Here is a 26011-nt window from a genome sequence, read left to right on the forward strand (position 1 = left end):
TGCTCGTACTGATTTTTTGAGTGTGGCTTAGAAAGCGAGGCAAAGGAGGGCATCCAAGATACCCTGCAACATCATGAGGATCCTATAACTCTTCAAGTGGTCGAGGAGATCAGAAGAGCCATCGTACGGCTCCACCTAAGGCATTTTGAACCAACTCAGAATTGGTTTTCTCAATCTAGTCTGGGAGAAAAGGGGGTCGAGAGTTGAAGTTGAGGCCATCATCATTTTGGTGGCTTCCATTTCGAACCTCATCAAGGTGGTGCTCGATATCTTGTATCTTCTGCTCAAGCTCCTCCTCCCATCGAGACTTTCCAATCTGGAGGAGTAACTTGGAGTCGAATCTCCTTCGAAAGAGGGTGAGTGTCAATGACAATCACCCTTTCTTGGACCCCGATGGGAAGGTGACCACAGTGCAAAAGCAGGAGCGAAGTGAAGGTGATGCCAGGGAGCTGATTTTGGGCTCTTGAGATGAGCATGACAATTGCATCAAGAAGGGTTTACATGAGGAAGTGGCTCGGGATGCTTCTATCACTCCGTCACTTGCTAAAGTCATTGTATGGCATTGGTCAATAATTGGATCTGTTGAACCATAACATTGAACGGTTGTGAATCTATCACAGTAGGGGGTCGAACTATAGTGGACTCTTGGGCAGCACCACTTTGGCTGCGATGAGAAGATTGCCGGTGAGAGATAGTGGAATTGTGTGCTCGTGTTCATACCATGCTCTCTTTTTTCTTTGAATAGACTTTAGACCCTTCTTTTTACACCAATCTATTACTGCAAGTCTCTGATCTATGATGGGTGCAACTGAGGTTAGATGCTCTTTGATCGAAAGGCTGGAGTGCTGAAAAGAATCTGTAATGAAAGTCCGCACTCACCAGAGGCTCTCCGATGAGGGATCCTTTGATGCTTAGGTCAACTAGAGCTTGAGAATAATAAAAAAAAGAGAGAAAGGGGGAGCAAGAGCATGGGAGTTCTCACTTTTAGAGGAATTTGCCTAAAATTTTTTTATCTCAGGATTCCCTTGGTACCTTTTATATAGAGGTAGAGCCACACGAGCTGTTATGCCTGAGCCCAGTAGGCCATTAGGCCTAGTTTTTAGATTGTTAGGCCACGTTCTAACAAGCCGTTGGGATGAAAAATCTACCAACTAACCTGTGGATCAAAATTGTTAGTCATAGATGTCAATTGTAGATTTTACCCATGTGGATAAATAAGCTAGTAGTCAGGGGTCGGTATAGAGTTGAGACTCCATGCAGGTGCCTGTGCTCGAGATTTATGAGGCATCACCTTTTCTTCAGCCAATCATGGGGCCTCATTTTCTGTCCTCGATAAGATCTTGACTACAGAGTCAATAAGATCCTACCACAGGGTCAGCAAATGTCTGGGCTGAGGGTCCAGAAGAGATTGATGAAATGGGGTCGGTCTGCTTTAGTTTCTCGACTCTCCCTATTATTCAAGACAGTGTCGCTAAGTCATCACTAGGTGCTCGGTCATGGTATGAGGAGGGGAAGGTCGGCTTGGGCAGCGGATTACCTCCACAATAGATCCCAGATTGCTTAAGGCAATGACTTCTGGCAATGTTGTTGACCTTAATCAGTTGGTTCGGGAAAGCCCCATTATTCTTTTTAGCAAAACTCTTGATAACACCGCACTTCACATTGTAGTGACATTTGAGCATGAGCAATTTGCAAAAGACCTCCGTTCAAGTAGCCCATCCCTCCTTTTGACAACAAACTCAAATGGAGAGACATCATTGCGCATCGGTACTGTGGCTGGTCGTCACTCTATGGCCACTTTTTTTATTCGGGCTGCATCAGAGGTGCCTCCTCATGGCAACAACATAGAGGGAGGTGACCTTTTAGCCTTCTAAAATAGATGATGATGACAACTGATAAGAAGGAAAACATTGCTTTGCATCAGGCCTTGTGGCATAACCACAGCACTCCTAGCGCTGGAGCTGCTACAGGCGGAGCACGAGCAATCAAAATTGATCAACAACCACCTTGAGTCACCAATGTTCCTTGCAGTCTTTGGAGGCAAATATCCAAGAGGACTTGGTTATCCATAAGATTTCCATTCGAATCCGATAGATACTGGATAAAAATAGGGACCCTGTCAATTTATTTTCCATCATAATTTATAACAATAAAATATATAATTTCAATAATTTGCCATCAAAAAAAAGTTATAAATATTTATTTTTAATGACCATTTTCATTTAATCACTAAATATATCAGCTTGTTTGCATGACCAACAGAAATTTATCATAAAAAAATCTTAGCGATGATATTAAATCCTCATTAAAACTTTTTTTTTATCATTTATTCCTTATCAAATCATCATTTTTGGACTCTTTAACGATCATTTTTCAATATTTTGCCATAAGCAAAATCATCACTAATGTTTGTATTTAGTGACAATTTGCATTTCGTCACTAATATAGTAGTTATTTTTGATGATTTTATATTTTGGTCATCAAAAATTTTAGCCACAGTGCCTTTAATGACCATATAGTCACGAAATATATATGGTCCTTAAAAACTTTTAATGATGAAAATAAAAATTTTGTGGCCACTCACTGAGGACCTAAATTCTTGTAGTATGAGCACACGTTAAGAACATGTCCTTATACTTAAACGATAGATTCGTTATCCTAGATGAAAGTTTCTCCCACCAAACATTGCTAAGCCGTGCAAGTTACGAATATGTCCTTGCAGTGAACTCAATCGTTTAGAATCAAGTCCTCGATGCTGCTGTTATTATAAATACCATCTCAGCAGCCATACTCGCTGGAGCAACTAAACGGTCCATGGATCGCATATTGCTTGCGGCAGCAACGTCAGGCAATGTCACCGACCTTAATCGGTTGGTTAGGTATGGCCCTAATATCCTGCTTGGCGAAACTCCTCTTCGTAACACAGCACTTCACATTGCGGTGATATATGAGCACGAGCAATTTGCCAAAGAGCTATGTTCAAGTAGCCCATCCCTCCTTTTGAAACAAAACTCAAACGGAGAGACTCCATTGCATATCGCTGCTCGGGCTGGTCATCACTCTCTGGCCACTTTTTTTATTCATGTTGCGTCCCACATGCCTCGCGATATAGAGAGTGGCAACCCTCTAAAACAGATGATGATGACAAAGGATAAGGATGGGAACACTGCTCTGCACCATGCCTTGCGGCAGCGCCACAGCAGCCTAGCACTGGAGGTCCTGCGGGCAGAGCCCGAGCAGTCGGAATTGATGAACAACGACTCCGAGTCACCAATGTTCATTGCAGCCTATAGAGGATTAGTTGATGCTGTGAGAGCATCGATGCAAGCTCCTTCATCTAATTATGGAGGACCCGAAGACAACACTGCTCTGCATGCTGCTACTTTTTCCGACCATTCAAGTAATTTCTTTGCTACTTTCTTCCGCCTCCGATATCAGTCGCACGTTCTTTGACATCGATTAATTCTCTGCAAAAGTCACTTCGACAAACTAAATCTTCTACGCACATTTCGTGTCTCAGCACCAGTGCATTCCTATTTCTTGTTTTCCTAGAACACGGTATTCCTGATTTTGTTTTGTTTTAATCTTTACTGGTAGGCATAGCGGAAATATTGTTGAGAGAAAGGCCGGAGCTCGCCAAAGTTCCGAACAACGGTGGGTACGTCCCACTAATTAACGCAATAGAGGACAATAGACTGGAGATGGTGCAGTTGCATCTAAGGTTTGATCCCTCTGTAGCATACATCATGCATGAAAACGGCTCGGCCTTTCATTCGGCTGCTAGGATAGGCAATGCACGCATAGCCGAAGAGCTCATTCGCCACTGCCCAGACGTAGGTTTTGCAGTTGATGGCAACGGCCGGAATGCACTTCATGTCGCAATACTTGAAGAGCAGGTGGATTTTGTTAAGTACATCCTAAAGACACCTGCGCTTCATGGATTGCTCAACCAGCCAGATAAAGAAAAGTACACTCCCCTGCATTCGGCTGCGGAGCGTTGCAATCCTGAAATACTTCGAGCTATGTTGGCTAATGAGAGGGTGGACCGTGCGGCCTTGAAAGGGATCGGGAGTGCTCTCGACGTCTTTGCTTTCTTGGAACCTGCCAAGACTTTGAAATGGGTAACTCCTTGCGGTTCTGTTTTCTTAATTTTGATCCCATGGAAAGAATGGAAAAACGCTACACCAAGTTCCTACGAATTATGATTGACTGGATTATATTGCAATGCCATGCAGAATGAGGTATATACACAGTTGGTTCGTGCCATTCCCGGCGAGAGGGGAAGTTTAACATGGCACAACGCTAGAAAAAGACTTACCGAGAAAGCAAACAGTCAAATCCGATCATTAACTGAAAGATACACCCAGAACACCACGGTGACGGCCATCCTCATTGCCACGGTTACTTTCGCGGCTGCCTTCACAATGCCTGGAGGGTTTAACAACAATGGGGGCCCTGATGAAGGCTTGCCAATTCTAGCAGGGAAAGCGGCCTTCAACGTGTTCTTGATATCGGACACTGTTGCTATGGTCACCTCCCTCGCCGTTTCCTTTTTATGTATCTTGGCAGGACGGGAAGACATCGACTTCTTGCTCCACTACCGGGCATCCACAAGGACGCTGCTATGGTGTGCATTTGCTGCGATGTCGGTGGCATTTGCAACCGCGATGTTCACAGTGGTAGCACCGGGAAACTTGTGGCTTGCTGTCCTTATTTGTTTACTTTGTTGTCCCCTTCCCTTCCTCACCTATATCTTGGGTGAGTGGCCACTCTGCAAGCTCCGTCTTCGTTTTGGCAGGACGTTTCGCCCGGATTTCCTCGAACAGGTCTAGCTATCGAGAATAACTCCTACGTGATTTGATATTTGTCGAGTTAGACTGGAAGCTAAATTTAATTTTGATTTGTTGTAACGATTTTTTTTTTTTCCTATGCATCATTTGCTGCAAATTATTCGAAATAATCGATGGAGTAACAAATCACTCGCCATGCATCTTGTTACCTCCTAGCATGGTATCAGCCAACTGAATGTACATTCATCCCCTCCCCTCCAAATCCTAGTCTCCGTGATTGTTCGTGACCTCATGTATTCCGTCACCGTCCTGTCTTTACAATATTGGACCAGGAAGGCACTGTTGAATAATCGATCTGTTGCTTGCATGGTTGTGACACAAAATACAAAATAATTTGGTTTAAGGTAAGCCATGTGTTGGGATAAACTCGCACACAAACACAAATAATAATGCTACTGGTACAAATGGACACCAGAATCGCACCTTCAACGCAGAACGAAAGAAAAAATATAGGGAAGAAGAAGAAGAACACACAGATTTACGTGGTTCGGAGATCAAAAAGATACTCCTACGTCCACGGGCGGAGGCGAGAAATTTTCACTATGTAAGAATCAATAGTACATCAAAAGAGAAGCTTTTTAATCTCTCTCTCTTTCTCTCCTTTTAATTCTTTCTCTCGTGAAAAATATATTAGCAGAATGAGAGGAAGAATATCTCTTGAAAGAATCAAAAAAGAAGGAAATCCCGTTGCATTGCCAAAAGAGAGACCCGCGTGTGGGGAAAGAAAATCTCACTGAAAAGGAAATCCCACTGCATTGCCAAAAGAGAGGCCCCACCAAAATCGTGGGCAGAAACGGAAAGGAGAGACTGCTCTGTTGGCCGAGTCAACCTGACAACCAAAATCGTGGGCAGAAACGGAAAGGGGAGACTGCTCTGTTGGCCGAGTCAACCTGACAAATCTCCACCTTTGGCTTGGTCAATACGAATGTTCTCCACAATGTTGATCGATCTCCTCAAACTTAAATTCTTACAAAAATAATAGTAGAAAATTCTCATCTCCTCCAAAATCCCGAAGGATATCCTCAAGTGCTGTAGACTCCAACCAAGTCCAAGCAATGTTTGAACTTAGCCACTGGAAGAGGTTTTGTCAGCATGTCAGCTGGATTGTCTTCAGTACCAATTTTTTTCACAACAATATTGCCCTGTGCAATGACTTCTCGAATGAAATGGTACCTTACATCAATGTGCTTCGTTCTCTCATGAAACATCTGATCTTTAGTGAGATGAATAGCACTCTGACTATCACAGTATATAATAGTCTCTTTCTGTTCTAAACTAAGTTCTCCAAATAAGCCTCTTAACCACATAGCTTCCTTCACTGCCTCTGTTGCTGCCATAAACTCTGCTTCTGTAGTAGATAATGCAACTGTAGGCTGAAGTGTAGCTTTCCAACTAACAGCACAACCACCAACTGAGAAAACATAACCAGTAAGAGATCTCCTTCTATCAAGATCTCCTGCAAAGTCTGAATCAACATATCCAGACAAAACATCACCATTCCTGCCAAACTCCAAACAAGTGTTAACAGTACCTTTCAAATACCTGAAAATCCATTTCACTGCCTGCCAATGTACTTTATCAGGATTTGACATATATCTACTCACAACACTGATTGCTTGTGAAATATCTGGTCTGGTACAGACCATAGCATACATCAAAGAGCCAACTGCACTGGAGTATGGAACACGTGACATATATACCTTTTCATCTGTGAACTGAGGTGATAAAGAAGCTGAAAGTTTGAAGTGAGCAGCAAGTGGTGTAGAAACTGATTTGGCATCCCACATGTCAAACCTCTGAAGAACTTTCTGAACATAACTGGTCTGTGTCAGAAATAATTTACCTGCACCTCTGTTCCTCTGGATCTCCATCCCAAGAATTTTCTTTGCTGCTCCTAAGTCTTTCATTTCAAACTCACTGCTGAGTAAAGCTTTCAGCTGATTGATCTCAAAAATATCTGCTGCTGCAATCAGCATATCATCAACATATAACAACAGATAAATAACAGAATTACCTGACAGTTTTCTGAAGTAGACACAACTGTCAAAACTGCTCCTAGAGTATCCATGTTGTGTCATAAAGGTATCAAATCTCCTATACCATTGTCTAGGAGATTGCTTCAAACCATATAATGATTTTTTTAGTAAACAAACATGGTCCTCTTTTTCTTCAACTTGGAAACCTTCAGGTTGCTGCATATAAATCTGCTCTTCAAGTTCACCATGCAGAAAGGCTGTTTTTACATCCATTTGCTCTAACTCCAAGTTATGAGAAGTAACTAATGCTAGTAAAACACGAATAAAACTATGTTTCACAACAGGTGAGAAGATATCATTATAATCAATACCTTCTACTTGACTGTAGCCCTTTGCAACCAACCATGCCTTGAATCTAGCATCTTCAACACCTGGAGTACGTTCTTTCTTCTTGAAGACCCATTTGCAGCCAACTATCTTCTTTCCTTTAGGAGCCTTCACTAACTCCCAAGTTTTATTTCTCAGGAGAGACTCAATCTCTTCCTGCATAGCAACTATCCACTGAGCTGAATCCTCACGAGATATAGCCTCTGAATACCCAGAAGGCTCATTAGCATCAAGTGTTTCCTCTGCAATTGACAATGCATAAGCAACCATATCTGCATATCTCTGAGGTAGTCTAATATCTCTTCTCTGTCTATCTCTAGCTAGAGAAAACTGCTGCATTTGTGGAGTTTCCTCTACCTGAGCTGAATCTGTCATCTGCTGTTGTTGCTGGGAAGAATGCTTCACAATAGTAGAACCACCGCTTTCAAACTCCACCTGTTTCATGCTATTACCTGAAAGACCTGCATCAGATGAAACAACTTTCTCCTCTCTAGGAGATAACATTGCAGATTCATCAAAAATAACATTTCTCTCAATCAAAAATTTAGGAGATTTAGGATCAGGACACCAAAACCTGTATCCTTTCACCCCTGATGCATAACCAAGAAAAATGCACTTTTTAGCTTTTGGATTTAATTTACCATCATTAACATGAACATAAGCAGGACATCCAAAAATTTTCAAATCAGAATAATCAGGAGGATCACCTGACCACATCTCTTATGGAGTCTTGCATGCAATGGCTGTAGCTGGAGAACGGTTCACTAAATAACAAGCTGTAGACACTGCCTCTGCCCAAAAGTCTTTGCTATGACCTGCATTTGACAACATACAACGGGCTCTTTCTAAAAGAGTTCTGTTCATCCTCTCTGCCACTCCATTTTGCTGTGGAGTGTATTTCACTGTACGATGCCTGACAATACCTTCATTTTTACAAAACTCATTAAACTCACCAGAGCAAAATTCAAGCCCATTATCTGTCCTCAGCCTTTTAATTTTCTTCCCAGTTTGTTTTTCAATCAAAACCTTCCACTGTTTGAATTGCCTGAACACTTCATCTTTATGTTTAAGCATAAACACCCAAACTTTTCTACAATAATCATCAATAAAAGTTAGAAAATACCTGGCACCACCTTTAGAAGGAACACGGGCAGGACCCCAAAGATCAGAATGAATATAATCCAGAGTAGCCTTGGTTCTGTGAATTGCTGTTTGAAAGCTGACTTTCTTCTGCTTCCCAAAGATACAATGCTCACAAAAATCCATCTTACCTGTACTCTGACCACAAAGCAAGCCTCTCTTGCTCAACATAGTCATGCCCTTTTCACTCATATGTCCCAGTCTCATATGCCAAAGTTTAGTGACTTCTGATTCTGACATAGAAGGGGATGCAGCAGCTGCTGCACCTGTAACTGTAGTGCCCATCAAAGTGTACAAAGTACTGGACCTTTTGGCTTTCATCAAAACAAGAGCACCTCTACAAACTCTGAGAACTCTACCTTCAGCTGAATACTTGCACCCATTGGCTTCAAGGGTGCCTAGGGAGATGAGATTCTTCTTCAAGTCAGGAACATGTCTAACTTGTGTCAATGTCCTCACTATGCCATCATGCATTTTAATTCGAATTGAACCTATCCCAACAGTCTTGCATGGGGCATTGTTCCCCATCAAGACAACTCCACCATCGATCTGCTCATAGGTGTAGAACCAGTCCCTGTAAGGACACATGTGGTAGGAGCAACCCGAATCTAAAATCCATTCATCTTTGGATCTGTCAATATTAATAGATAAAACATAATCATAGGACTCATCTTTTGCAACTCCAACCTCTGCTGCATTCTCAGATTTTTCTGCTTCTCTTTTCTGTTTGTTTTTCAACTTGTAACAATCAATTTTGATGTGTCCCTTTTTCTTACAGTAATTGCAGACTTTAGACTTGTTTCTTGACTTTGATCTGCGCTCTTCCTTCTTTTTCTCAAAAGTTCTCTCTTGAGACCGGCCTCTGGCCACAAGGCCTTCAGAAACTCCTTCACTGTTACCACCAGTTAAGTCCCTATCCATCAACTCTTTTGAAAATAGGGATGATTTCACATCTTCAATAGAAATAGAATCTCTACCATAAAGTAGAGTTTCTCTAAAGTGTTTAAATGATGGTGGTAAAGAGCAGAGCAATAAAAGGGCTTGGTCCTCATCTTCAATCTTGACTTCTAAATTCTCTAGATCCATAAGAATAGAATTAAATTCATCAAGATGGGTTTTTACAGATGTACCTTCAACCATCTTCAACATAAAGAGACGCTGCTTCAAATATAGCTTGCTGGTGAGGGACTTTGTCATGTACAACGACTCTAACTTGAACCACAAAGCAGCCGCTGACTTCTCATGGATGACTTCCCGCAGAACTTCGTTCGATAAGCACAACTGAATCGCAGCCAGAGCTTTCTCATCCATCTCTTGTTTCTCTTCTTCAGATAATGTGGCCGGCATCTTCTCCTTTCCAAGTAACGCCTTCTGCAACCCCTGCTGCGTCAAGATCGCGCGCATCTTAACTTGCCAAATACCGAAACTAATATTCCGGTCGAACTTCTCGATTTCGAACTTCGCAGCCATCTGGAATCCTTCACAAAGTAGCAAACGGAGCTTGTGTGTAGACAGAACGAGCGATCTGATAACCAGGCTCTGATACCAGTTTGTTGGGATAAACTCGCACACAAATACAAATAATAATGCCACTGGTACAAATGGACACCAGAATCGCACCTTCAACGCAGAACGAAAGAAAAAATATAGGGAAGAAGAAGAAGAACACACAGATTTACGTGGTTCGGAGATCAAAAAGATACTCCTACGTCCACGGGCGGAGGCGAGAAATTTTCACTATGTAAGAATCAATAGTACATCAAAAGAGAAGCTTTTTAATCTCTCTCTCTTTCTCTCCTTTTAATTCTTTCTCTCGTGAAAAATATATTAGCAGAATGAGAGGAAGAATATCTCTTGAAAGAATCAAAAATGAAGGAAATCCCGTTGCATTGCCAAAAGAGAAGCCCCACCAAAATCGTGGGCAGAAACAGAAAGGGGAGACTGCTCTGTTGGCCGAGTCAACCTGACAACCAAAATCGTGGACAGAAACGAAAAGGGGAGACTGCTCTGTTGGCCGAGTCAACCTGACACCATGCATGGTGGATGTTCTGCAATTAGTTCTGATTGTGCGAGTAGAAATTAAAAGATCAGATGGACTTGGATCCTAGGACATAACACGTCCTCGTGGATTCTTGATGTGTTCAAATAGATGGGTACAATTCTTCGTGTAGTTCTCTCTGAGTTTGCTAAATTATCCAAATAGTGATACATTTCCAAACATATATCCTTTTTGATTGCAATAAGAGAGAAAAGTATGCAAGTGAGAATTTATAGAGGTCAGAGCCTTGGTAACACGACTAAGAAATCAAAGGACCGATCAACAGGTCAGGATCCGTCGAACACTACCACCAATGAAAAGCTTACAACGTCAGCTAGAACACCAACTCCGCCTGCCCACTTCTAAACTTCATTCAGATCTGAGCTTTTAAGATCAGCTCTGAAACATTCTCTTGCAGCCTTGATCGATCAGAATTATACGCTCCAGAATGAGACAATTGACTGAATCCCGTGAAACCATTTCATAGGAGTTTATTGATATCTTCTGGTTATAAAACAAATCAACTTTGATTCCCGAATGATCCACATCACTTCTGATTCTATTGTAACAAAAGATTTTGCTCCCTGCTATGCTAACCAAAAATTCCAGCTCTTTCCAGATTTTTGCATGCCCCTGTTTAGTTTTTTCCGAACCCAAATGCTCCGAGAATTTAAACGAAGATAGTTTTATGCATCACATAGAAAATCGAGCAGCGGTTGTTGGTGAAGGCTCTTCTGTTTCTTTCAAGCCAAATGTTCCAGCGAAGTGCGATCATCAGCTGATCCCAAGCCCAACGCAGTGAGCAAACTACGTCCTTCTTTCGCCACAAGGTCCAAAGGTTCAGAAAATTGGCAGGCAATATTCCTCTCAGTTGGAGACATGTTTTCAGAGTAGTCCAAATGCTTCAGACAAAGGGACATTGGATGAAGATATGGGAAACACTCTCACGTTCCCCACGCCAAGAGAGCAACCTTCAGTGATCATCCAACCTTTTCTTTGTAAAAATTCAGCAGTATGCAATCTATTCTTGAGAGCCAACCAAAGGTAATTTTAACCTTTTTCGGAGCAGCAGCTTTCCAAATAACTTTGTACAATGGGCAAGACACTCCACCCTTGTTCAGGAACTTAAAGAAGGAAGCCACCGAGAAAGATCCATTTTGCGTTAATTTCCACACCGGTGTATCGGCAATGTGCGAGGGCTTTATGTGCTGCAGCAGAACCACTAACGATACTGGTCCATCTGATGAAGTGTGAGTGGCCCACAGACTGTAACACACCACCTAGATCTCTTCCATCTCCATTGTGAAGCAACTGAGACACTTGAGTTTTGGTGCCATCGATGCCAGGTTTGGGAAGAGCGGTGCCAATGAAGTTGGGCCAAGCAAGGTATCCTCCAAAACCGTATGTTCTTACCATCTCCCAAATTGAATTTCGTACAATTCCAAAAGGTTGAGAGATTCTTGCTTATGTCCCCCCAAATCGGCGAGAAAAAGATTAAACATTTGCGAGCACTGATTCCAAATCTCCTCTATAGTAGCAGGCATTATTGACCATCTTCATCCACGTCACATTCGATGTATGTATTTATCTATTTCCAAACGCATTGAGCCTACAATGCTCTATTCATATCATTGATTTTCTTAACCCCAAGGCCTCCTTCCTCCACGCACAATCCCAATGAACTAAGCAAATGAAGCCACTAACATTTTCATTACCTTTCCACGATAACCCCCGCCTTATTTGATCGATCCTAAAGGCCACCCATTTCGGCAATTTGAAGATCGACATGAGGTAGGTGGGCAGAGCTGACAAAGTGGAGTTGATGAGGGTCACCCTTCCGGCCCAAGATAGCAGTTTGCCTTTCCATGCCACTAGTCTGGAGTTTAACTTTTCAAGCAACGGCTCCAGCAATATCTAGGCAGCTTCTTATGATACAGTGGAAGTCCCAAATAGGTGAAGGGTAGAGAACCCATCTTGCAATTCATCAGTAGAGCAAAAAAGGAAGCTTACTACTCTCTCATGTTAAGGCAGACAAGCAAACTTTAATTGAAATGATCCTGCAATCCAGATACCCTTTCAAAAGCAAGAAGAACCACTTTAACTACAACAACACTCCTTGGCTTCCCTGCACAAGAGAGAGAAGTATCATCTGCAAACAGCACACTTCTTATACCATTGAAATAAGGATTCAAGCCAATCCCATCAATAAAGCCCACTTTTTCCGCTTGCTTGGGGATTTTAGGAAGGACATCCGTGGCTAAAAGAAACAGAGCAGGAGAAAGTGCGTCACCCTGCCTCAATCCCTGTCTACGTTTAATCCACTAAGATGGAGTACCATTGACCAACACAGCAATCGAGGAGGACAATAGGTTTCTAATCCAGGTAATCCACTTTGAAGGAAAGCATCTAGCCACCAAAATTTCCAAGAGAGAGTGCCAATTCATCTTATCAAAAGCCATTTCCATATCCAATTTCTCAAGAACACCTTTTTCCCCAGATCTTCGACGGTATGCCAACATGTCATGTGCTGCCAAAATGTTTCCAATAATGGACCTCCCTCTCACACAGTCAACTGTCCCACGTCAATTAAAGATGGACGATGTGGAGCTTGCCTTCTTGCAAAGATTTTAGCACTAAATTCATAAAAATTATTAAAAAAATTAATAAATCTAAGATGATATTTAATGCATCATCAGACAATCTAAATTATCAATAATATAGATTGTCAGAAATATAAATTATTAATAATATTAATTACTATATTTGATTCATGCAAGTAACGTTGCAATAAAATTATTGATCTTTGATTGACATGTTTAGTATGACAATCATATTATCGGTAATATGAAATCAAAATTTTAAATAATTCTTCAATAAAATCTATTAAAAATTCATATAATATGATTTACACTCAACATCATTCTAGTATCGTGGCTGTCAAACGGCAATGTGCCTAACCACCGGCCACCGCCTCAGACCGCCACCCCCCATTGCCACTGCTGTTGGTGGATGACCATAATTTTTTATTTTTTTTAATTAAAATATATTCATCAGAAAATATTAATTAATTTAACTTCATATATTATAAAACATATTTTCTGAAAGATCAACAAGGCGCTCGATTTGATGGCACAATACTATAGAATCCATGAAAGGTACTATTTTCAAAAGCCAATACAAGCCTAAAGGTGAGAAAATTATTTGATCATCTTTGATCAGTGATCATTACTTAATTTAATTAAGTAATATAAAGATAGCAGGATACAAAAGTTTAAATGAAATCAAATTTTTAATCAACCACAAACAAATAAGATTTCAAAAAATAAATAAATTCCAAAGTAGTTTGTGATTGGGGTTTGTGAGATAAGATAACTACAGCTAAAAAAAAAAAAAAAACGAGAAGATAAAATCAGCCATGGCTTCAAAGATCTCCACCCCCTTCTCTCCCATTTTATCATTCTCCTTCCTTTTTTTTATTTTTTTTTAAATTTATTGTATAAATTCGTATGTCTTTCCCCATTTATTCTCCCCATCTTTGCCTATCTTTCTCTCGATCTTCTCCCTCCAAACCCCTTTCGACGAGCGATCTACACCAGTTTTTGAATTTCCTTGCTAATTTTTCTACAAAAATATAGATTTTTTTTCGAGGTTTTGGAGCTCGTTTTGGTGGAGATTTGGTATTTTTTGGCGGCGGCTGAGGAAGAAGAAGGGAGTTTAATGCTTCGATGGGGATGGGGATGGTGGCGAAGATGATGTGGTGGCGGCCATGGCCCCCACTGATGTCTAAGTTTCATGTGCGGGTGGTGGTGCGACGAATGGAAGGGGTAGAGGCAAAGATGGCAGTGAGGGTGATGGTGGAGGTGCAGTGGAAGTGGCCGAAGGCGATGTGAGAGGGGAGGTATTCAATGGCTAGGGTTTGTGAGAGGTTGAAGGGAGAAGAGAAGTGGCTTCAAGAAGAAAAAGTAGGTTTTTCTTTTTATTTTTTTTAATGAGAATAATTTTGTTTAAAAATATTATTGTAAAATTATCAAAGATGTGGTAATCTAGATAGCCACTCCTCCTCAAGATAATTTGGATTACTTCATGAGAGACAATCTAGATTGTCACCGAAAAGGTATACCAAAAACAGTAATTTAGATTATCACTTTAAATTACTAACAATATGAATAGATTGCCAGCAACTAAATACAACCTAAAGTCTCTTTCTTCAGCATGAGAGAGACAAAAGTACAATTCAACCTTTAAAGGTTAAGCCTTCCGTGATGGAAATCTTGAAGAAGGGCTAGTAAATTATCCTTAATTAAGTCCCAAAACCTTTGGAATAAGGCGAAGGAAAACCCATCCAAGCCTAGCACTTTGGAGCCCGCAAAAGAAAAGAGAGCGCTTTTAATTTCCTCCAAAGTAAACTCCACCACCAAAGAATCCAATGCTGCAAATTCCCCATTGAGGAGTAGGTTCCGATTGATGGAGAAAAAAGGAGAGTATTCTTTATCAAAAGGATCTTTGAAGAAGGAATAAAGTGCCCGAGAGATTTCACCTTGATCAGCAAGCTCAATGATATGCTCCATGATGCAAGCAATGTGTTTTTTTCTTTTCCCACATGATGCTACCTTGTGAAAATACTGGGTGTTGCGATTACCCTCCTTAAGCCTATGTACCTTGAATCTTTGCTACTATTAAGCCTCTTCTTTGTCATAAATCTCATCTAGACTTAAGGATTCTTCTAATATTCCAATCCACTGGTGACAGCTCACATGATTCTGCTGAGTACTTCCGAATCATGAAGTAGCTTTAGTTTAATGTCACAGTTTCTTTTGTTCTTTTCATAAGCCCAACTCTTCAAGGCTCCTCCAAGCCTTCTGAGGTTTTCAACCCATTTAGCTGCAAAGTTTGAATGGTTTCTCACACTAGCCCAGTTACAAGCAACCACATGCTCAATGTCAATCTCCTTCAGCCACCAATTCTCAAATCTAAAAATTTTGGCTCTACAGAAGTGTGGAAGACAGCTCAAGGAAATAGAGCAATGATCAGAGGAGTGAGATACAACTATTTTCTATTCAGAAGCAGGGAACAGCATCTCCCATTCTTGCAACATCAGGAACCAGTACAAACTGGCCAAAGAAAAGATGGGTGCTCCAAGTGTAATCGACCCTTCAGATCCAAATCCATAAGTTCCAACGACGTGATGAAATCCATAAAGAAAAACACATCCCTGATACTCTAAGTCCTCCCTTTCCTCTCATTCAAGGGTTTTACCACATTAAAATCACCTCCTGCAAGCCAAGGTCCCTCAAATTCCTTTCTGATGATCGACATTTCCTGTAGAAAATCCAATCTCCGAGAGTTTGTCATTGGGCCCATAGACTGACGAGATGACCAGCTTTGAATTCACTTGCAGACATAGGAGCTCCACAATCAAGGTGAAAGAAAGAGCTTTAGAATGCAGTAAGGCGAAGGTTGAAGAGTTCCATCCAATTAACATTCTCCAGACGATCCCACTGCATCTAAAGAGACCCAAGCACCTAGAAAACGAGTTATGTGACAACTGAATAAAATCATAGCAACGGTGTCAGTGTTCTAGATTTATAATTTGCTGAGTTACTGGAGCTTCTTTCTTTGTTCGTTTCTTTCTTTTAATATAGAGTGCGGTTGTTGTGGAAAAAGCTCACTAATTTTGAGATTTTACTCATGTTGATATCATGATAATTATCATTTGGAGTCAAAAAGATAGCAGCACCTTTCCCTTAACTAAGACCTAGACCTTGAGTTGTTTGTTACAGTAGAGGTGTTATGATTTTTTTTCTTTTTTTTGGTAGAAGTAGAGGTGTTATGATTGATGCTCAAGAAAGACAGGCTTGTGAAAGATTTGAGCTGCTCATGAATAGCTCAAAACAGGCTTGATAACAAATTATTTGGACCCGACTTAGGGCTTGTTTGAATATCTGGGATTTTTAAACCTAGGATAAAAACCATGATATGATATAGGATTTAATCCTACAAGATTATATAGAAAATATTATTGAAAAAAAAAAAAAACTCATGTAAATAATTCTATCATATGTTTGAATGATAAATTAGGATTTTTTCTCCCTCCCTCCTTCCTCTTCCTAATTCCTTCTCTATCCATTGTTTTTTCCTTAATTCTATAATTGAGCAACAATATAGTAAATAAACTCAAGCTAATGAATTCTTTGGCTATAAAGTGCCCTTGCTGTTGTTGAGTCTTTGCCCATCAGTTCGTGTTAAAATTAAATCATCATAGGGCCAATAGAAAAGCAGCAACAAGGATATACTGTCTTCAAAAGATAATAGCATGAATTTCTTAGCAACTTGAAGCCCAAAGCAGAAGACAAATAAAATATCTTAAAAGTGTAGAGGCCTAAGAATACAGCTAGTAGTAAAATGCATCTATAGGCACACCATAGAAATTCAGAAAAGATCAATGGGACAACTAAGCAACTGATTGTGATGGATTGTAGAATAGATGATTCAGCTATACAATCATGACAAAAGGCTAATCTCTAAAAGAGAAAACCCAATTTTGGTAGATGATGAGTATAAAACCAAATCATCCATAGAAAAGTCAGGAATTAAACCATTATAGTTGCTGGTGCGAACCTCATCAAAATCTCTATTATAAGAATCATTCTTTGGGGGTGACAAATAACTATGATAGGAGAAAAATAATATTAGAGATTTGAGAAATAGAAGTAGCAACACCTTAACCTGAAACAGTACCAGATGGGAGTGAGGAGAGCCACATGTTAATGTTTTGAAGCCAAAGAGAACGACGTGAGTTAATGTTTATCATCTTCATTTTGGTATAAGATCAAATAGTTGATGAGTAAAATTTATAGGAGATCTAACACAGAAGAGAGTGGAGGACCTCTTTGGTCTAAAATGAGACGTCGAATTATTGGCCTTCAGGGGTTGCATTGGTTGAAGTTGCCGTGATGGAGCAGAAAGACCACCAAAGGCAGGCATAATAAGAAAGTACAATGGTGGCGATGGTGACGACGATGGTGAGGATTGAAGGGCAGCAAAATATCGATAGCATGAGAGGAGGCGACGAGAGGGTGGAGTGGGAGGAGGAGGGAGAGAGTGTGCATGAGGTAGGTGATGATGGAAGGAACGATGAGAAAGGAGAAGAGAACGTGCTGTTTAAACAAGGAGGGGAGCCCGATGATCTCAGGGAAAAAAAATTCATGGAGGTGATTATTTTTTTCTAATGGGATTAGCCGCTTCCAATAGATTTTTAATCCCATGATTAATCTAGCTAAATAGTAATTAAGATATAAAATAAAATTTTTATTCTTGAGATTGTCAAAATCCTATAGGATTTGGGCCAATCCTATCCTCCCTATGTCACGCCCCGAACCCAACACCCGGGTCGGATACGTGATGGCCGCACACTCCTTAGAGCAAGCCCTAAAGAATATGCAAGGCCAAAATAAATCATTACAACCTTAACATCCATAACAATTAATTTCAACAATAATTCATAAAATTTTGTATAATTACAAATTAAATTTCTTCAGTTCTCTGATCAGATACTATGACACTCTATTTATCCTTCTGCTCACCCGTAAATCCAAGCCATAGCCAATCTAAGTCATCCTGTAACTCTGAGAAGAAAAAAAAAGATGAAGGGGTGTGAGCTTTACAGCCCAGTAAGAATTCCCATATCACACTGATATAGTAATATAGTCTGAAAATAAAGAATAGCAATAAAATATAAAATCTCATATTCAATGTCCAGAATAATGCAAACATTCATAAATTTGCTGTCTTGTCAAAATAGATGCATCATCATATGTTAACAGGTGAAACACTTTTGTTCAACAATTGTTTCGTGCCTTATCTCTCATTTCTCTTTCATAATCACATGACTTTTAACATTTCTTTTTTGGCTCTGGACTATCCAAGTCTATACCTCAGTCATCATCCGGATCGAATCCACTTTAAAAAGTCTTTCAAGACTGTCCCAGGATGAGCTCCTGACCGGCTGTCCCACGTACCAAAGCCCGTGAGAGGCTGTCCCAGGCATAAGCTCCTGGCGGGCTGTCCCAGGCATGAGCTCCTGGCCGGCTGATCCACCTGTAAGCCAGTGGGGGCTGTCCCAGGCATAAGCTCCTGGCGGGCTGTCCCAGGCATAAGCTCCTGGCCGGCTGTTCCACATGACAAGGCTAGTCCATACCATATATCTCTTTCTTTTCATTTAATCATTATGTGTTGATTTCATCAATCAATTCTGTCTTGCATTATGATCAATTCAGATATGTCATATCCATATAATCATGCCATCAATCTCTGATACATATATATTGACATAACATACTCATGCTCAAAATCAAATAACAGTATCTCAGGTATAATAAATTCATCGATCTCAAATCCGATAACGCAAAACCAATAATGCAAGACCAACAGTAAAATAGCATATATAATAGTGATCATGTACAGGGATTCTTACCTTTACCGGTGACTGATCCAAACACAGAAATTAATGTTCTTCTTTGATTTATGAATTTCTCTAACAAGATATTCCACTCGATATCATATGCAGACAATCATCTCTTCATAACCCTGATCAATATAAAGATCACATACATGGAGAAAATTACCGATAATCGACCTGATAACACAAATCTAGGATCTCTCTTAGGATTAACCAAAATTAGGATTTACCTAAGTATCTGGATCCTCCACTGATCCATAAGACTTTTAGAGAGAGAAAATCCATGAAGAGAGAAAGTAGAGAGAAAAAGTGGAGAGAGAAATCTTCATATTCTTCTGATGGGGCAATCATGGTCAAGATCATCAGAGGTCCTACCAAGGTGACTCAATATGAATCAAGTGTTACAAATTTTGAATAGGATCGAACTGGGATCAGATCTACCGCACGAATTTTGGAGCAATCTCAAATCATCTTATTTTCATCTTCAAGTTTATTCTAGGGTTCATGATGCAATCAGAGAGGAAGAAAAGATCCTAGAGAGACAAAATCCGTAAAGAGAGAGAAAAGTCTAGAGAGAGAATCTAGAGAGAGAAAATGTAGAGAGAGAAGGTAGAGAGAGAGGGGAGAGAAAATTTTTCTCTCTTCTTCTTCTTTTTTTATTTTATTTTATTTTTATTTTATTTTTATTTTTCCTTTTTTTTTTCTTTTCTTTTTTTTTCCTTTTTCTTTTCTTTTTTCTTTTTCCTTTTTCTTTTCTTTTCTTTTCTTCTTCTTCTTCCTTCTTCTTTTCTTCCCGCGGCCACCCATGGCTGAAACAGGGGAGGACCGTGAGGTCCCCCCCTCGGTGGCTCGGGCTCCGGTGGCTTGGCCGGAGATCCGACAACGGCCGACGATGGGGTTCGGCCGGCGGCGAAGAGGAGGACGGCGGCAAAAACAAAGAAAAAAAATCAGAAAACAGGGGATCCGTCCCCTTTCTTCGTGATTTCTGGCCATTGGCCGATCGCCGGCGGTCGAAATTTTCAGGGAAGGAAGAGAGGGAGATGGGGGTTCGGTCTCGGAAATGGGACGCCGCAACCGGTGGCGCCGGTGGCCGGAAAAGAGAGGGAAGAGTTCGGCCGAAACAGAGCAAAAACAGGGTCATTTTATTCATGAATTTTCCGGCGATCCTGACGGCCGGCGAGGGTGCACGAAGCCGTGGAAAAGATGGGAAGGAAGAGAAGAAAGAGGAGAAGGGCTTACCTCCGACTCCGGTGAGGTCTCCGACGAGTATTTGAGATGAACACGATGAGGACATCCGCGGCTTCAACGAAAAAATTCGAGAAAAATAAAAGAAAAATTTGGTGCTCGTCGTGACCAACCTTAAAGGGAAGGAGAGGGTGTTTTATAGGGTGTAGGGGAGGTCGAATCCACCTCGGATTCAACCTTTCCACCGGTGATTTGGGTGGAAGAAGACTCCCAACGGGAGTCTTCTTCATTCTTTTTTTTTTTTTTTTTTTGTAAGGCTTTGGGCTTTTTGGGCCGGGGTGTTACACCCTAAATAGCCCTTAGTTGAAAAAAAGGAACCCAAGCTCAAATAAGCTGGCAATAGCTTGTTTGGACTCAACACGATTGGAAAACAAACCAAGCTCAAATAGATTAGAGACAAGCCAAGCCTATTGACCTATGCCTATCGAAATGAACGAAAGTTTAGCTTGGCCCAATTAAGACTCGACCAAGTGCTTATAGAAATCGAGCTGAAGCGAAGTTTGGTTCAAACTCAAATCAAGCTCGAGCAAATCCTTATATACTGAGACAAGCTCGAGCAATCTGATACCAGCCTCAGTTCACTTATTTTGTACTCCTGCCGAATGGAGATAACGAGTTTAAAGTTTATTTTTTTTTGATATATAAAAGAAGATTAATGTGCTTTAGCACAATAATCACCATAATTTATATATAAAAAAAATAAATACAGAAAAAAAAAGAACAAAAAAAAAAAATACCCCCATCAAACCAACAACACCTTCAAATACTCCTCTACCAACCCATCGACATTTAAAATTCAAAACCCTCGTATACATAAAAACACTAACTTTCAAATTTTGAAATTTGAAATTTAAAAAAGAGAGATCTCCAATGCGTCGTTGACGGTCGTGGTGAGAGGAGTGAAATACCAGGAGGAGAGCATCATCGACCATCACGCCAGAGGAGAGGAGCGTCGATAGAAGAACATTGTCGACCATCATGCCTACGAGGACAGCATCATCGACCATCACACCTACGAGGATAGCATCTTCGATCAAGCTTTGCATGCAGCTTAGAGAGGGGATAATGACAGCACAACGATCGGATTTGTCCGGCATGTAAGGGAAGAGAAAAATACCGAGAAAGGCCGTGATCGACGACGGACCCGCGACCTATGAATACCAGCAATAATCCATGCAAGGAATGGGGAGAGGAAAGAAAGCCGGCTTGGCCTGGCCCACCACCAAAAATGGCCAGTGAGGTGAAAGAAAGAGAAGATGGGGGAGTAGCCTGCACTCCATCGAAAAACGGACCCTTCGCCGAAAAGGTCCAGCGAAGAGGGAGAAACAAAGGGTTGGGGGAGCGGGGAGAGAGAGAACAAGAGAGAGGGAAGGTGAAAGAGATGGAGAGCAGGAGAGGGGCACGGCCTCCGTCCGGCCGCCGTAGGAAGAGGGTGAGAGAGAGAGAGAGAGAGAGAGAGAGAGAGAGAGAGCTGGTCCATTGCTGAAAGGAACCGACGAAGAGGGAGAAAGAGAGAGAGGGAGGCTCGGCCTTTCACCGTCCGTCGTCCTTCGAAGGGAGAGACCTGTCAATGGGGATCGGAACTTAAAGAGAAGAGAGGAAGGGCGGGTCCACCATCGAAAGGGACCAGCGAAGAGGGAGAAAAAGAGAGACAGAAAGAGGGAGGCCCGGCCTTCTACCGTCCATTGCCTGTCGGAGGGAGAGATATACCGATGGGGACCGGAACTCAAAGAAAAGAGAGGGAGGGGGAAGATGGGACAGGGAGGGAGAGAGGAAGGAGAAGAGAGGGAGGGAGAGGGGTCCGACACGGACCGTCTAAAGGGAAGAGAAAAGGGGGAGCAGGTGGCCGTCGGAGGAAGAGAACAACCGGCGCAAGCCAGTCGGCGATGACTCGGTAGCAGCGCCGGGAGAAAGACCGACGACCTAGAGAAAAAGAGGGAAGAGAGAGAGACCTGAGAAAGAGACAGAAAAAGGGATGTGGGGGGTTGAACACAGATCCCAACCGACCTCGGTGCTGGAATAGACAGAGGAGGAGGAGAGAAAAATAGAGGGAGAGAGGAAACAGGAAAAGAGAGAGAGGGAGGGAGAGGTGGAGCATAGCATCCGGTCGGAAACGAGGTCGGAACAGAGAGGGGAGGAGGGGAAGGGAGGGGGGAGAGGGAGAGTCGGAGAGGGGGGTCCCTGACGGCCGGCAACAAAGAGAGATGGAGAGGGGGGTGCTCGATGACCGGCATCAAAGAGAGGGTGAGGGGCTCACCCGGGGGGGGGGGGGGGGGGGGGGGGGTCCAACAGCAAATAGAGAGGAAAAGTTGGAAAGGATAGCCGTCAGAGAAGGCCTCGCCGGAGAAGAGAAGAGATCTAAGGAACCGCTGGCGAAGAGAAAGAAGGAGAGGAGGGGGAATAACGGGAGAGACAAAGAGAGGGGGAGAGAGGAGAGAGAGGGGGAAGAAGAGCGAGGCACCTGGAAGGCCTCCGGAGTGCGAAGTTAATGGGAGAAAAATAAATTTTGTCAGAGCTTCTCACTCTAAAAAAAAAAGTTCAAAGACTTAAAGATGGATTTTACTGATTGTTAGGAAGTTGGTTCATATGAAAATGTAACATATAAAACTTACTTACTGGAAAGTATGGAGGTTCATTTACACCTGCTGATGTTTGATTCAAACAATCCTGAGACACGCCGTGCCAGAAAGACTAGTCGAAAAGGAATGTTCGAGAGAGTACGTTATTAAGACACTAATATGCAATATTAACAAAAGGGGAAAAATACAAAAGGACTTATGTTTAACTTGAAAGGGTCCCAGAAGTTAGGGTGCCGAGTCTCATTCAAAAACTGAAACTCTTCTAGGGAATAATTCGTGAGGAATTCTATCCCAAAGAAAATGATAATGGAGAACTGATAATAGAATTTTAAATCTATTTTACCTGTTCAAGCTGGATTTGTTTAGCTTCAAACTGGGTTCGAGTTATCACGAGCAGAACTCACCTGACAAACTAATGACACGTGTGAGAAAAGCTCTGCACTGCCCGCTACGTGTCCACCACCCGGAAAAAGTAACCAAAGTTAAGAGCACAACCCCTCGCCAACCTCGTCACCACACAAACCCTGAGCGTTAGAAGAGTGTGCAAGGCCAGAGGTAAAGCTTTTCTGCAATGGATCCGGAAACCCACCACCGGAAGCGCCATCGCCCCCACGTCGCCTCGATCACCACCACCGCCGCCGCCTGCTCCCCTCCTCCTTCCGGAAACAGTGCAGACGAAAAGAATTACGAACCGGACGATGGCGACCTCCTCCTCGTGTTCTCCGAACCGGCGGGGTGGCTCGTCCGGGCGGCGGCTGCCCAGGTGGAGCTTATAGTCTCCGCCCTTCTCTCCCTTGCCGCCCCCATCGTCGCCCTCCACGAGGACTCCAAGACTGCCCCCCTCCGCGCCGCCCGCAGTGGCGCTGCCCTCCTCCGCCGCCTCGCTGCTGGCCTCCTCGGGGCTGCCGGAGCCGCGGTGGTCCTTGTCTTCGTCGCGGTAGCCGCCGTTCTGCTCGGCGTAGGCCTGTCCGGCTGTCGGTTGGGGAGCCCGTATCGGTGCGGCGGCCCCTCCACTTCGACTACACCGAGCCCCACCCAAGCGCCACTGCCGCGCTCGGCGGCGCGCGGAGGGGGAGGCCGGTGCCGGCCGGCCACACCGCCCGGGTCTCACTCGTTCTCATCATGCCCGAGTCCGATTATAATCGCCGGATTGGTGTGTTTCAGGTGAATTAAATCATTATTCTTTTTTTAATTTAGGGCAGAACTATTCACTTGTAATAATATTCTGCAAATTATTTATTTTTGGATTTTTCACAAATATTTATTGGTTAAATTATTATTCGAATTATGCTTCAGTGGTAGAATTAAATGGATTGTCATACACTACAAATTAACAATGTGATGCTGTTGGTGGGGGTTTTGGCTGGACTCTTCCTTGCTTGTTCTTACTCAATTAAGTACTCTTTTTGTGAGAATAGATTAAATCCTGTTATATTATTTGCCCTCCACTTTACATTTTGATTGTTTCTATTGATTTTCAGCTGGATGATTGTTTCAAGCTTGAAAGTTTCTTGATCCAATGCCTCTTCCTTCTTTTAAGGTCCGAAATTTTGTCCTTCATTGAACCGCTCCAGAATGACGGACGTGTGATTATGGTCTCCTACTGTGAATAGCTCTATTTTTTTGGTACATTATGCAATTTGATGTTGGTCTTTCCTCCCTTATAGAGCAATCTATCAATTTAACTGGGTACCACGTAAAAAACAACTGCTTGTTTGTTTCCAACCTTCCATCTAATTTACCATTGCGTCGAGCCTAAAACAATTCCTAGTTAATCTTGCAGGATAGTCAATTACATTTCAACTTGGTATAGCGAATTCATTCAACTTAAATTATTTATTTTGAGGAATTTAAAATAAGTTCACTTTATCTTCATAAATTGATTGACCTCCTAGATATATATACTCACACCATATAACTTTGGATCCCTTAACAGGTAACTGCAGAGGCTATTGCACCTAATCGAGACACTATAACAACATTTAGCCAACCATGCATGCTAAGGTTCAGAAGTCTGCCTGTTCGATTAATGCGGACATGTCTAATGGGAATCCCTCTTTTAATGGGGATATGCACTGAGAGTCAGAAAATAACCATGAAATATTGAGATATAAGGAAACCAGTCAGAGAACTGAGGCTATTAGAGTGAGGTTAAAACCGAGGGCTGGGACAACTGATCTACCACAAGTGTATGCAGCAGAGATCTTCATGAACTCTCAACTTCCATGGGGAAAAGAATTGGTATACAACTGGAAGTGGACGTTCTATGTGTGGACTTCACTTTACATGTACATTATACTTCTGATTCTCTGGTACGGCTGGTTCAAACCATTCTCTCTTATAAGGCATGAAAGTTTTGTAGTGGACCAACCTTCGGAACGTGGGGAGGATATGGCGGATACTTACAAAAAGGATGATGAGATCTCTGATGAAATGTCTAAACTCATACGTAGATGGCGTGAGCGGAGGAGCAAGAGGAAGGCTCCATTACCAGAGATGCATTTGCCAGATCTTATCGAGGGTTCAGCTTCAAGTAATGTAAGAGAGACAAGGGAAGTTATCGAGGATTGTAGTGACTTTGAAGAAGCCTCCGAAACTTCGGAATGTGGTAGTGGTTATGCGTGTAAAAGCAAATGATCAAGTTGTATTTGAATGTTGTTGTTTTTGTAAATATTGTTCCTTGCTAAATGCTAATTTTTCCATTAGAAAAAGGTTTCTTTTCTGAATTATAGTGTTTGTCATTTTCCATAGAATATAATTAAAAAAAAAGTGCAGTAGGCTGTTTAGCGAATATATTGAATATCCGGATGGCATTTGCAATGACATAAAGCAGATAGGTACCCATATTTACAAAAAGAATGATGAAGCAACCTCGTAATCAACCGATATATTAATAAAAATAATTCAAACATATTACTTAAAAAGAGTTAAGACATTTTGGAAGTTCACTTACCGCATGCAACAAAGATATATAGATTCTGCAACATCAAGCACTGCTGGAGAAAATAAAAGAAAGAAACAACATACATCGGACAACAAGAGAATCCTATAATAGCAAATCATACATTTAACTCCTAGTTTGCCATCTGCAGGGAGGTATACATACGACAACATTGAAAAGAATGAATAAATCTTCTGATAATTTTTTTTGTACACATAACATATGTCACACTCTGAACCCAACATCTGAGTCGGATACGTGATGGCCGCATACTTTTTAGAGCAAGCCCTAAAGAATATGCAAGGTCAAAAATATTTCATTACAATCTCAACATCCATAATATCTAATTTCAATAATAAATAGTAAAATTTATATAATTATAAATAAAATTCTTTCA

At 41.7% G+C, this 26011-nt stretch overlaps 3 protein-coding genes and 1 long non-coding RNA gene across 5 annotated transcripts; 3 read left to right on the forward strand and 1 right to left on the reverse strand.

The window, feature by feature from the left end:
- Positions 1–1568: 1568 nt before the first annotated feature.
- Positions 1569–2072, forward strand: LOC140858722 (uncharacterized). Its single transcript, XM_073260031.1, has 2 exons — positions 1569–1854; positions 1945–2072. The coding sequence occupies exons 1-2, from the start codon at positions 1569–1571 to the stop codon at positions 2070–2072; spliced, it is 414 nt and encodes a 137-aa protein (XP_073116132.1).
- A 742-nt stretch (positions 2073–2814) lies between these two features.
- On the forward strand, positions 2815–5474 carry LOC105047273 (protein ACCELERATED CELL DEATH 6-like). Its single transcript, XM_010926131.2, has 3 exons — positions 2815–3400; positions 3598–4121; positions 4236–5474. Exons 1-3 carry the CDS (start codon positions 2815–2817, stop codon positions 4830–4832), a joined length of 1707 nt encoding a protein of 568 aa, XP_010924433.2. The 3' UTR covers positions 4833–5474.
- Positions 5475–10593: 5119 nt separating this feature from the next.
- Positions 10594–22520, reverse strand: LOC140858474 (uncharacterized). Of its 2 annotated transcripts, none has more exons than XR_012142040.1 (2): positions 21003–22520; positions 10594–13024 (listed from the first exon to the last, which is right to left on the reverse strand). It is a non-coding gene; the product is annotated as an uncharacterized lncRNA (long non-coding RNA). The 2 variants fall into 2 exon arrangements; XR_012142041.1 differs by having other exon boundaries at positions 18865–22520.
- A 646-nt stretch (positions 22521–23166) lies between these two features.
- Positions 23167–25399, forward strand: LOC105047228 (seipin-1). The gene is given in 4 exon segments (XM_010926045.4): positions 23167–23635; positions 23638–23837; positions 24610–24766; positions 24769–25399. Coding segments are annotated over 4 exon segments (1290 nt in total). The 5' UTR covers positions 23167–23244; the 3' UTR covers positions 25311–25399.
- Positions 25400–26011: the final 612 nt, after the last annotated feature.

The sequence above is a fragment of the Elaeis guineensis genome, chromosome 6 (assembly GCF_000442705.2).
Source record: "Elaeis guineensis isolate ETL-2024a chromosome 6, EG11, whole genome shotgun sequence".
Taxonomy (NCBI): domain Eukaryota; kingdom Viridiplantae; phylum Streptophyta; class Magnoliopsida; order Arecales; family Arecaceae; genus Elaeis; species Elaeis guineensis.